This window comes from Schistocerca serialis, chromosome 4 (genome assembly GCF_023864345.2).
Source record: "Schistocerca serialis cubense isolate TAMUIC-IGC-003099 chromosome 4, iqSchSeri2.2, whole genome shotgun sequence".
Lineage (NCBI taxonomy): Eukaryota > Metazoa > Arthropoda > Insecta > Orthoptera > Acrididae > Schistocerca > Schistocerca serialis.
The window spans coordinates 275,123,310-275,137,344 of NC_064641.1; the positions used below are offsets into that span (position 1 = coordinate 275,123,310).

At 42.8% G+C, this 14,035-nt stretch overlaps 1 protein-coding gene across 1 annotated transcript in view; it reads right to left on the reverse strand.

Moving 5' to 3' along the window:
• Nucleotides 1-4,491: 4,491 nt before the first annotated feature.
• Nucleotides 4,492-14,035, reverse strand: part of LOC126474393 (ATP-dependent translocase ABCB1-like) — a gene marked incomplete at its 3' end in the record, with an annotated part of 166,238 nt that continues 156,694 nt past the window's right edge. Inside the window, exons 21-23 of the mRNA XM_050101861.1 lie at nucleotides 13,250-13,396; nucleotides 9,058-9,254; nucleotides 4,492-4,510 (exon numbers count right to left, since the gene is read on the reverse strand). Coding sequence (XP_049957818.1) covers nucleotides 4,492-4,510; nucleotides 9,058-9,254; nucleotides 13,250-13,396 — 363 coding nt within the window. The remainder of the gene's footprint in view (nucleotides 4,511-9,057; nucleotides 9,255-13,249; nucleotides 13,397-14,035) is intronic.

Sequence of the window (14,035 nt, forward strand, 5' to 3'; positions counted from 1 at the left end):
AATACACTCCTGGAAATTGAAATAAGAACACCGTGAATTCATTGTCCCAGGAAGGGGAAACTTTATTGACACATTCCTGGGGTCAGATACATCACATGATCACACTGACAGAACCACAGGCACATAGACACAGGCAACAGAGCATGCACAATGTCGGCACTAGTACAGTGTATATCCACCTTTCGCAGCAATGCAGGCTGCTATTCTCCCATGGAGACGATCGTAGAGATGCTGGATGTAGTCCTGTGGAACGGCTTGCCATGCCATTTCCACCTGGCGCCTCAGTTGGACCAGCGTTCGTGCTGGTCGTGCAGACCGCGTGAGACGACGCTTCATCCAGTCCCAAACATGCTCAATGGGGGACAGATCCGGAGATCTTGCTGGCCAGGGTAGTTGACTTACACCTTCTAGAGCACGTTGGGTGGCACGGGATACATGCGGACGTGCATTGTCCTGTTGGAACAGCAAGTACCCTTGCCGGTCTAGGAATGGTAGAACGATGGGTTCGATGACGGTTTGGATGTACTGTGCACTATTCAGTGTCCCCTCGACGATCACCAGTGGTGTACGGCCAGTGTAGGAGATCGCTCCCCACACCATGATGCCGTGTGTTGGCCCTGTGTGCCTCGGTCGTATGCAGTCCTGATTTTGGCGCTCACCTGCACGGCGCCAAACACGCATACGACCATCATTGGCACCAAGGCAGAAGCGACTCTCATCGCTGAAGACGACACGTCTCCATTCGTCCCTCCATTCACGCCTGTCGCGACACCACTGGAGGCGGGCTGCACGATGTTGGGGCGTGAGCGGAAGACGGCCTAACGGTGTGCGGGACCGTAGCCCAGCTTCATGGAGACGGTTGCGAATGGTCCTCGCCGATACCCCAGGAGCAACAGTGTCCCTAATTTGCTGGGAAGTGGCGGTGCGGTCCCCTACGGCACTGCGTAGGATCCAACGGTCTTGGCGTGCATCCGTGCGTCGCTGCGGTCCGGTCCCAGGTCGACGGGCACGTGCATCTTCCGCCGACCACTGGCGACAACATCGATGCACTGTGGAGACCTCACGCCCCACGTGTTGAGCAATTCGGCGGTACGTCCACCCGGCCTCCCGCATGCCCACTATACGCCCTCGCTCAAAGTCCGTCAACTGCACATACGGCTCACGTCCACGCTGTCGCGGCGTGCTACCAGTGTTAAAGACTGCGATGGAGCTCCGTATGCCACGGCAAACGGGCTGACACTGACGGCGGCGGTGCACAAATGCTGCGCAGCTAGCGCCATTCGACGGCCAACACCGCGGTTCCTGGTGTGTCCGCTGTGCCGTGCGTGTGATCATTGCTTGTACAGCCCTCTCGCAGTGTCCGGAGCAAGTATGGTGGGTCTGACACACCGGTGTCAACGTGTTCATTTTTCCATTTCCAGGAGTGTATGATTGAACCATCTGCTACGGTATATCTATAGCTTCTGTAGCAAATTCATTTCATTATTAACAACTCATAATCGATTATTAACAACTTATAATCTAAGAGCTTCGCATGCTGCTTCACAAAATGGTCAATGCTTACCACTAGGTACGACCAATAAGAAGAAACTTGCCACCTCATGATGGCAATCCATCTAAACTCGTAGCAGATACAATATAATTTCGTGATTGACGCAGAATAATATTTTTTTCAACGGTCCTGAAGTCACCGTTCAACGCATTCGGCTTACTCAGGACATATAAAAGGGGGGACTGGAAAACTGAAGCAGATCTGTTGTTGTTGTTGTCGTCTTCAGTCCTGAGACTGGTTTGATGCAACTCTCCATGCTACCCTATCCTGTGCAAGCTTCTTCATCTCCCAGTACATACTGCAACCCACATCCTTCTGAATCTGCTTAGTGTATTCATCTCATGGTCTTCCTCTACGATTTTTACTCTCCACGCTGCCCTCCAATGCTAAATTTGTGATCCCTTGATGCCTCAGAACATGTCCTACTAACCGGTCCCTTCCTTTTTGTCAAGTTGTGCCACATACTCCTCTTCTCCCCAATTCTATTCAATACCTCATCATCAGTTATGTGATCTACCCATCTCATCTTCAGCATTCTTCTGTAGCACCACAATTCGAAATCTTCTATTCTCTTCTTGCCCAAACTATTTATCGTCCATGTTTCACTTCCATGCATGGCTACACTCCAAACAAATACTTTCAGAAATAACTTCCTGACACTTAAATCTATACACGATGTTAACAAATTTCTCTTCTTCAGAAACGCTTTCCTTCCCATTGCCAGTCTACATTTTATATCTTCTCTACTTTGACCATCATCAGTCATTTTGCTCCCCAAATAGCAAAACTCCTTTACTACTTTAAGTTTCTCATTTCCTAATCTAATTCCCTCAGCATCACCCGACTTAATTCGACTACATTCCATTATCCTCGTTTTGCTTTTGTTGATGTTCATCTTATATCCTCCTTTCAAGACACTATCCATTCCATTCAACTGCTCTTCCAAGTGCTTTGCTGTCTCTGATAGAATTACAATGTCATCGGCGAACCTCAAAGCTTTTATTTCTTCTCCATGGATTTTAATTCCTATTCTGAATTTTTCTTTTGTTTCCTTTACTGCTTGCTCAATATACAGATTGAATAACATTGGGGACAGGCTACAACCCTGTCTCACTACCTTCCCAACCGCTGCTTCCGTTTCATGCCCCTCGACTCTTATAACTGCCATCTAGTTGCTGTACAAATTGTAAATAGCCTTTCGTTCCCTGTATTTTACTCCTGCCACCTTTAGAATTTGAAAGAGAGTATTCTAGTCAACATTGTCAAAAGCTTTCTCTAAGTCTACGAATGCTAGAAACGTGATTTGCCTTTCCTTAATCTTTCTTCTAAGATAAGTCGTAAGGTCAGTATTGCCTCACGTGTTTCAACATTTCCACGGAATCCAAACTGATCTTCACCAAGGTCAGCTTCTACCAGTTTTTCCATTCGTCTGTAAAGAATTCACGTTAGTATTTTGCAGCTGTGACTTATTAAACTGATAGTTCGGTAATTTTCATAGCTGTCAAGAGCTGCTTTCTTTGGGATTGGAATTATTATATTCTTCTTGAAGTCTGAGGGTATTTCGCCTGTCTCATACATTTTGCTCACCACATGGTAGAGTTTTGTCAGGACTGGCTCTCCCAAGGCCGTCAGTAGTTCTAATGGAATGTTGTCTACTCCCGGGGCCTTGTTTCGACTCAGGTCTTTCAGTGCTCTGTCAAACTCTTCACGCAGTATCGTATATCCCATTTCATCTTCATGTACAACCTCTTCCATTTCCATAATATTGTCCTCAAGTACATCGCCCTTGTATAGACCCTCTATATACTCCTTCCACCTTTCTGCTTTCTCTTCTTTGCTTAGAACTGGGTTTCCATCTGAGCTCTTGATATTCGTACAAGTGGTCCTCTCTTCTCCAAAGGTCTCTTTAATTTTCCTGTAGGCAGTATCTATCTTACCCCTACTGAGATAAGCCTCTACATCCTTACATTTGTCCTCTAGCCATCCCTGCTTAGCCATTTTGCACTCCCTGTCGATCTCATTTTTGAGACGTCTGTATCCCTTTTTGCGTGCTTGATTTACTGCATTTTTATATTTTCTCCTTTTATCAATTAAGTTCAATATTTCTTCTGTTACCCAAGGAGTTCTACTAGCCCTCGTCTTTTTACCTACTTGATCCTCTGCTGCCTTCACTACTTCATCCCTCAGAGCTACCCATTCTTCTTCTACTGTACTTCTTTCCCCCATTCCTGTCAATTGTTCGCTTATGCTCTCCCTGAAACTCTGTACAACCTCTGGTTCTTTCAGCTTATCCAGAACCCATCTCCTTAAATTTCCACCTTTTTGCAGTTTCTTCAGTTTTAATCCACAGTTAGTAACCAATAGATTGTGGTCAGAGTCCACATCTGCCCCTGGAAATATCTTACAATTTAAAACCTGGTTCCTAAATCTCTGTCTTACCATTATACTAGCCCTCGTCTTTTTACCTACTTGATCCTCTGCTGCCTTCACTACTTCATCCCTCAGAGCTACCCATTCTTCTTCTACTGTACTTCTTTCCCCCATTCCTGTCAATTGTTCGCTTATGCTCTCCCTGAAACTCTGTACAACCTCTGGTTCTTTCAGCTTATCCAGAACCCATCTCCTTAAATTTCCACCTTTTTGCAGTTTCTTCAGTTTTAATCCACCTGATACCTTCTAGTATCTACAGAATTCTTCCATGTATACAATCTTCTTTCATGATTCTTGAATCAAGTGTTAGCTATAATTAAGTTATGCTCTGCGCAAAATTCTACCAGGCGGCGTCCTCTTTCATTTCTTAGCCCCAATCCATATTCACCTACTATGTTTCCTTCTCTCCCTTTTCCTACTCTAGAATTCCAGTCACCCATGACTATTAAATTTTCGTCTCCCTTCACTACCTGAATAATTTCTTTTATCTCCTCATACATTTCTTCAATTTCTTCATCATCTGCAGAGCTAGTTGGCATATAGACTTGTACTACTGTAGTAGGCGTGGGCTTCGTGTCTATCTTGGCCACAATAATGCGTTCACTATGCTGTTTGTAGTAGCTTACCCGCACTCCTATTTTTTTTATTAATTATTAAACCTACTCCTGCATTACCCCTATTTGATTTTGTGTGGTGGTGGTGGTTATTGGGATGTTTAAGGGGGACTAAACAGCGAAAGTCATCAGTCCCCCAGATTTTGTGTTTATAACCCTGTATTCACCTGACCAAAAGTCTTCTTCCTCCTGCCACCGAACTTCACTAATTCCCACTATATCTAATTTTAACCTATCCATTTCCCTTTTTAAATTTTCTAATCTACCTGCCCGCTTAAGGGATCTGACGTTCCACGCTCCGATCCGTAGAACGCCAGTTTTCTTTTTCCTGATAGCGACGTCCTCTTGAGTAGTCCCCGCCCGGAGATCCGAATGGGGGACTATTTTACTTCCGGAATATTTTACCCAAGAGGACGCCATCATCATTTATCCATACAGTAAAGCTGCATGCCCTCGGGAAAAATTACGGCCGTAGTTTCTCCTTGCTTTCAGCCGTTCGCAGTACCAGCACAGAAAGGCCGTTTTGGTTAATGTTGCAAGGCCAGGTCAGTCAATCATCCAGACTGTTGCCCCTGCAACTACTGAAAAGGCTGCTGCCCCTCTTCAAGAACCACACGTTTGTCTGGCCTTTCAACAGATACCTCTCTGTTGTGGTTGCACCTACGGTACGGCCATCTGTATCGCTGAGGCACGCAAGCATCCCCAACAACGGCAAGGTCCATGGTTCATGGGGGCAGGGAAGCAAATCTAACAAAAGTAAAAAAAAAAAAAAAAAAAATTGCAAATTTTACTGTCGAAAGCTAACGATAAATTATATGCAGTTAAGCGTGGTGTCAAATAAAATACTTTCTAAGTATGGACGATGATGTAAATTCATGTGTATGCATTCCTGGAAGGAAGTACTGAGATTTTGCAAGGTGGTATGAAACACGTCCATGGGAACTGAAATGACTTTTTCACGAACCCTTGTTATAACTCTGCGACTGTTGTTCTGCAAATGGCGAGCTTACCAAAGAAATGTCGAGCCGCTGCAATTGTCATTCTGGCTGTATGAGCCTTGGGTCCGGTTGTGCTGAAATCAAGGATTATGAACATCTGAAGAGTTCTGAAGTTATTCTACTACAAAAGTATCGAGCATACCCACATATCGTTCAGACATTACTATCGTTGCATTTCATGTAACATTTTCAAAGAAGAGAGGGGCAGTCTTATGTCTTAGCGTATCACACCGAAGTGTAAAATTTATATTGTGTAATGCTCTTTCGTGCGACTTACGAATGTTTTCCAGGTGCCCCAAATCTGGAATTCTACTTGTTTCTCTACCCACTAATATGCCAATGAGCCTCATCCAGCATGAAACGAATGTCAACAAAATTGTTGTCAATCTTTTCCATAGTTTTTGCACATTTTTACTGCCGTTCCATGTCTGATGATTTCTGTCCCTGAATAATTTCAATTTTGCTAAAGCATTCCACGGACAGGATTGTCCGACTTAGGTTTAATGTTGCTACGTGTATTCTTACCACATTTCTTCAATGTTTCCTGGTGTCCGTTGAGTGGGTTACCTCCTGGTCGATTCTTTTTAAGAACAGAATTCACTTCTTCGAAATTCTGAATCCATGTCTTTATCGCCTGATAAGGTGGAGCGCATGTTGTCGAAACTCACGTCGATTACCAAGCAGACTCATCATCGTCATTATCATCAGCCAGTTTGATCACTCGGTGATGTGCCCCGTTTGAGTCGGCGCCCTACGTAGGATCTCTCCAGGTTCTTCCATTTATGCCGATCTTGAGCTTCCCGTTGCCAAATCAGTTCGGTTGTCTTTCTTAAATCTCTGTTCAATATATCCAGTGGTCTTTCCCTTCGCGTTTTATGTAAATCTGGTTCCAGTATTGGGCTTACTTTGACCACCCACTATCTTCTCTTCGAGTGACATGACCAGTTCAGTGCCATCTCTAGGTATTCACACTTTCCATTATGTCGTTCTTTCAATTATTGCTGACATCAACTGATTTCTTTACAGAAAGAAAGACTGTCAGCATCGTTGTAAAATGCTTTCAGGGTGAATGCGCGTTCTAAATCGATCCACTGTTCCCTGATACGGTTATTACTAAAGGAAAAGGAGTTACGCGTAACGAGATGTACGCAATTTCCACCTTTTAATCAACGTCTTAGGATTACTAATACATTAATAATTTCTGGCTTGTACGCAATAACTATTTCGTTCGTTCTTCAGAGATGTCATAGAACCAGCACCAAAGCCGGTACTATAAACCTTAAGGACGTTTGGAATTGGATTTCTAATAACAGCAGTCATGAAGTTTCATTTCAGTCTTGTTCATTCATCTTATGCCAAGGTTTAGTCCCCCCTTAAACATCCCAACAACCACCACTACCACCACCAAGGTCTTGGAGGCCTCTTGTCCTTCTTCTGGACCATTCTTGAGGATTAACAAGCGGTACGAATGTGATCTGTGACAGCAGTAAAGTTTCTCTAGGAACACTGAGATATAATTTTTCGCGCATATAACAGCAAGACATCCAATATCAAACATTTTCAAATTTACAGCCGGCTGCTGTGGCCGAGCGGTTCTAGGCGCTTTCGTCTGGAATCGCGTGACCGCTACGATCGCATGTTCTAATCCAGCCTCGGTCATGGATGTGTGTGATGTCCTTAGGTTAGTTAGGTTTAAGTAGTTTTGAGTTCTAGGGGACTGTTGACCTCAGATGTTAAGTCCCTTTGTGCTCACAGCCATTTGAACCATTTTCTCAAATTTACATTGTGCTTTAGGACTTATGCTTTTATTTCTCATCTTTAATTAGTGTTTTAGGGTCCGGTAGCACTATTTACACGGCAGCTCTGGATGTTTTAATAAATAAAAGTATATATTACAAAATAAATTTTAATAAATGATCTAACTAAGAAAATAAATACAATCAAATATTTTCACACTATACATACAATCACATACAATATTATTTATAACTTATATTACATTTATGGTTTTTTGAGCACTTACTGCCATGTAGATTACACTTAGAAGTGAGAAAATACACCAAAATTGTCAACACAGAAACAAATAATTAACTACTGCTGGAATCCATGTAAAATAATGAATAAAAAATTTGTAAATTTAATAAAACTCAAAATCTGTGCGTGATTAGTGGAAGAAACACAGTGGTTGAGAGTCTTTGGTTACATTGGGTGTTTTTGGCTGCCCTTGCTGCTGGGACATCTTGATCCCTTCCCAGAATATATACTTTAAAATTTCCCAATGTTCAGTACCCATGGAATAGCAAGTTGATTTAAATAACTGCAGATCATTTTCATACAGCTTATTTATTAGGAACTATAGTTTCAAACTCGGTCTTTATTTGTAAAATCTGCTTGAAGTTTTTGAGTAAATTTAGACAAAACTTTGTACTATCTCCTTTGATAGTAAGGGGAAAACACGACCGAAATACAACGAAAACTCAGATGATAATGTAACTGGACGGTCAGCAGTACACTTGTCAAGAAAATATGAGCATTATTCATACGTATCACTTGTTCAGTAGGCTTGATTTGGAATGTAGCGGGTAAAATGAGACACTGATGTTTACTACAAGTGGGTGATCAAGGAAGACTTTTTCCGCTGTCTTTCATCTGTTGAGAACTTTTTCCGTTTTTAATGGCCACGTTGTCGACAAGCCGACAAACAATCATCTTCCTGTTAAAATAAAATGCTTTCCTTAGTTTTCAGTGCACATCGAACATTAAACACTCAACTTCGACAGTGGGAAAGAGGGTGATCTTGGAAAAAATTTCTGAAACGAAGAAAGAAATTAAATTTTTGAAAGAATACCTAGAGCAATGGTAGTCCACTTGGTCCCTACCCTTCACCAGAGGGAGTTTCAGCTTTCGTGATGGACGTTAGGTGCAAGGGTTTTATAAAATTTTGGCGTAGAATGTCTGGTACGTTAACTATTACTATATGCTCTGATTTCCTATAACTCTGCTTTACAGATTTTGTAAAGTACGTAACTTCCCTACTTTATACATCACCATTACTGAGGAAACGAAGGTCGGTTAGAAAATTTTAGTACTGACACTGATACAAAAGTTGGTGGTAAGTAAAAACGTTGAGCATCCCTGACCTGGAGGAAGTAAATGCGGAAGAAAAAGTGCACGTATAAAATAAATAGGGGTAAGAAGGCTAATGATAAGAAAAGATAATAAAGGATCAGTGTTCAATAGTATTCTTAACATATAGCATGGAACTGACACCACATCAGGGCTAAAAAAAATTTTAACGACTGGAATTCGCAAGCAAACGACACAAAAATTGTGTTGTCACTAATGACAACGACTAAATGAAAATACAGTATTGAACATAGTGTTTCTTGCAGCTGCCTTTTTGCAGCCGTCGAGTGCCAGTGCACCCTTTCCTCGCTAGAGACAGTAGACAAGTGCCGGCTACCGGCGGCCCGACTGCAGGCTGTGCAGCTTGTGGTAGATGCCCCGTCGCTCCAGCAGCTCTGTGTGTTTCCCGAGCTCAGCGACGCGACCTTCGTTGATGACGCAGATGACGTCCGCGTCCTGGATGGTTGACAGTCGGTGCGCGATGGTGATGCACGTGCGCCCCTCCTTCGCCTTGTCGAGGGCCTCCTGTACCACCTGTTGGACGATCACACGTCATTGAAGAAGTATACTGAAGATAAATGTGGCAGTGATAGCAAGTATAAATCGTCTAAAGCGAGTGAGGTGGTATACATTAGTGAGCACACTGGACTTGATTTCGGTGGGGGGGGGGCGGGGGGGCGGGGCGGGGGATGTAGAATGACTCAGATTCTTCTCCCACTATTCAAATTTAGGTCTTCGGCGATTTCCCTAAATGGTTTAAGGCAAATGACCAATTTCTTTCTGCATCGTGCCCTAATACGAGCCTGTGCTTCACCCCAAATGACATCGTTGTCGACGGAACGTTAAACCCCAATCTTCCTTCTTCCTCGATTCGTTCGTCTCAAGAACTATTTCCTAAACTAACTGCTTGATGGAAGTAACGTAGTGAAGTAGTTATACTGAACATATTTACAAGTGTGTTGGTTTAATAGCCGGCCGCGGTGGCCATGCGGTTCTAGGCGCTCCAGTCCGGAGCCGCGCTGCTGCTACGGTCGCAGGTTCGAATCCTGCCTCGGGCATGGGTGTGTGTGATGTCCTTAGGTTCGTTAGGTTTAAGTAGTTCTAAGTTCTAGGGGACTAATGACCACAGCAGTTGAGTCCCATAGTGCTCAGCCATTTGAACCATTTTTTTGTTGGTTTGATGTTATTTATGGAGAATATGAGATCTCTCTTACGTACTCATCCTATGAACGTGATGGTATGTGTATGGCAGATTTTTTTTTTTTTTTAAACTTACATTTGCTTGCAGCATAAAATTTTCCAAATACTCCACTTGAATGTGGCCACATGTCCTAAGCTAAACACATCAAAAAAAGTTTTGTATCACCCCGGTTCGCAGAAATCCTGAAGACAGACTGACTGTGGATATTGTATCACAGACACAATCCCTTTGGCTGTTCAGAGATGTCACTAAACCAGCCCAAAGATGTAAACAACCATGGATGAGCAGTGTCCGACAGCCGACAGCCGATCAGTTCCAGTTATTCCACAAGGAAGGAGGTACACGTCTTGTGTTGTCTGTAGTTCAACCATGCCTAGACGGTCAATACCACGGTTTTGATCGCCTACGCAATGTTGCTATGTACCAGGAAGGGCTCTCAACAAGGGAAGTGTCTAGATGTCTCGGAGTGAACCAAAGCGATGTTGTTTGGACATGGAGCAGATACAGAGACTGGAACTGTTGATGACATGCCTCCAAGGGCTACTACTGCAGTGGATGACCGCTGGTTACAGATTGTGGCTCGGAGGAACCCTGAGAGCAACGCCACCATGTTGAGTCATGCTTTTCGTGTTACGACTCAAACTGTGCGCAATAGGCTGCATGTTGCGCAACTTCACTCCTGATGTCCATGGCGAGGTCCATCTTTGCAACCACGACACCATGCACCGCGGTACAGATGGGCCCAACAACATGCCGAATGGACCGCTCAGGATTGGCATCACGTACTCTTCATCGATGAGTGTCGCATATGTCTTGAACCAGACAATCGTCGGAAACCTGTTTGGAGGCAACCCGGTCCAGCAAGTGCAGCAAGGTGGAGGTTACCTGCTGTTTTGGGGTGGCATTATGTGTGGCCGACGTAAGCCGCTGGTGGTCATGGAAGGCGCCGTAACGGCTGTACGACACGTGAATGCCACCCTCCGACCGATAGTGCAACCATATCGGCAGCATACTGGCGAGGCATTCGTCTTCGTCGACGTCAATAATTCGCGCCGCCATCGTGCACATCTTGTGAATGACTGCCTTCAGGATAACGACATAGTTCGACTAGAGTGGCCAGCATTTTCTCCTGACATAAACGATATCGAACATGCCTGGGATCGATTGAAAACGGCTGTTTATGGACGACGTGACCCACCAATCACTCAGGGATCTACGCCGAATCGCCGTTGAGGAGTGGGACAATCTGGACCAACAGTGCTTTGATGAACTTGTGGTTAGTATGCCACGACGAATACAGGCATGCATCAGTGGAAGAGGACAAGCTACTGGGTATTAGAGGTACCGGTGTGTACAGAGGTGTGTACAGAAATCTGAAGGTCTCGTTGTATGGTGGTACAACATACAATGTGTGGTTTTCATGAGCAATGAAAAGGGCGGAAATGATTTTTACGTTGATCTCTATTCCAATATTCTGCACAAGTTCCGGAACTCTCGGAACCGACGTTATACAAAACTGTTTTTGGTGTGTGTAATATGGTGGGTTTCTTGAATGAATATTTTTCACAGTTAAAGATGAACAGGAGCTCTTTCAAAAAAATTTTGGTTCTACTGTGTTTTCCGAGTAATGCCACTGATGACAGCATATTTTCTCCGTAATGCTTTTCATTGTATGTAACGGATCGTAGTCATCAACTGATTTCTATTTCCTGTGTGCCCTTACTGCATATACAGGAGTATGTATAAAGAACTGAAGTGGATGAGGTGAACTGCTCGTAGTGTTGGTACGTTTGCTGCTCGGTAATGGCACAGTGTCTTTAATCTTTCCGCAAAAATCAGGCGGAAAATATGAAATTTATGTCAAATTTATTAATATTAAATCTAGTAGACAATGTAGACTTTTTGAGATTTGTTTGGAGGACTTTGAAAAGAAATAATTTTGATGTATTCACGTGCAACATACAACAGCAACTGGTGTGCGTGTAAAAATTGTGTTATTTATAATCCACTTGTCACACCACTGGAATAGAATCAGATGACTAATTTGGACGCCTGTGAGCTCCACCGAAATGCTCAGTGAAGTATGTTGTGTAGGGCTATTAACATACTTAACGCTGCAGGTGATGTAAAGTTATGTACGGCACACATGTTAGAAGCTGTATGAAGTTTTTTAGGTTTTATTGTCCGAATTTCTCAATAATCTGACGCATCCTGACACTCTCAGTTACGTAATACGATTATTCGAACGTTTTTCAGTCTTTGTTTTTTTCAAAAGACTGCTTATTGTCAGACGAACACAGCGAAGACCATGGTTACATGCTACATTTTCAGCATAGGCAGTCCTTAGGCGATCTTGTCACACAGCAGCTGCGCTCTACCAAAAAGCGATTCTGTAGATGTGTGTTTTTCGTTTCTTTGTTTCTTTCTCACATAATTAAAACCACACTTCGTTCAATGTTAGTCCATAATGTATTTTACGTCCTTACAAAATATAAATTGCAAAATAAGTCATAAAATTAGCCACTCTTATAACTTCAGCGTGTCTATGCAAAAAAAGCAGTTACTTTCGATGGAAGTACAGTTTGTACGCCTAAACATAAAAAATCTGTATACTTATTCTTGTTATTTTGTATTCAGTGGAACGTTCTTCAACATGATCAATGACAGTTTTCTGACATTGTCGATAGGGGCGAATATTGTTTGTGACTAATAGAAAGATGTTTTATGTAGGCGCAACGATGTATTGAAGCGATTTTTGATATGTTTTTGTTTTGCAGTTTTTTTTAATTTTACTTTTTTTAGGAAATTGTGTTTTGTTGCACTATATGGTAAGCCTGTAACTTTTTATTATGCTTTTATTTTCACTACAACATTCCTCTGTCTCACATTACAGATCAACAATTTTTGAATAAATCCAGAATTAAACCTTGAAAATTTGATTTTTCTTAAAAATACTGATTATTTATAAGTAACAGACAGGAGGTTAACTGAGTGGAGCAGATATGTCTCGCAGTTTATGCAGACTATTATATACCCTCACATATTTTCTAGACGGTTCACTGCTTCTGGTTTCTAGGGTAATCTGGTTAAGACAACAATCGCAAAAGCAAATAAAGCCTTCGAAACGAGGTAACGTCCGATAGGTATGCAGCACACCTGATGTACAGGTAATGCGGTTACAATCTTAAATGTCCAAGACTACCAAGAAAACTACCGTAGTCTGCACTTGCTCGTGATAGCCTACGGTAGTTTTATAGCTGTACCTATTGCATACACGGAGGCAAGAAACTGCACATACACTGTAGTAAAACCGATTTTTGGTACCTACCTTCTCACTCTCGGCATCGAGTGCAGATGTAGCCTCGTCGAGCAGCAGTATCTTGGGGTTCCGGACGAGCGCCCTCGCGATGGCCACGCGCTGCTTCTGCCCTCCAGACAGCTGCGTGCCCTTCTCCCCCATGCGCGTGTCGTAGCCCTGCAAAAACACACCAAGTGCGACACGTCCCGTCAGGCTCACCATCGAAACTGTGAGAAGCTAATTTTCTTCTGTTCATTTTTGCACCCATTATTACTCATTTCGTATTTGTGTTGTGTTTATAATGCAGATGACAGTAAGTATCATTCGTGTTTTGCAGATGAATATTTATTTCCTTTCCAACCAACATGTTTCACCACCGCATGAGGATAAAAAGAAATACGGCTGTCTTACACTACTGTCTGTATTGTTAAACGGCAAAAGACGATCATCCAGTGCAGGCTGCAGATCGTCTATCTGACGGCTTCAAAAAAAAAAAAAAAAAAAAAAAAATTAGTACTTCATGTAACTATTAACTATTGACTGTATTTAAAATTTTGAATTGCTGTAATGTTATACTCATTAAGACATAAGATCCCATATTAAAGGTTTAACACAGTAAGCCCAGTGTTAAAGTTAGAAACTGCTTTGACGCAGCGTAACTCACGACGCGTAAGTTACACTACATTCATTCAGTGTTTGATAATGAAATCACTTCCATCAAACTTTAAACATAATATCAATCGTTTTTTTCAACTTTTTCTCTCTGACATCTCCCACAAACTGCACGTACAGTCACATTAGTGTGACCACCCATCG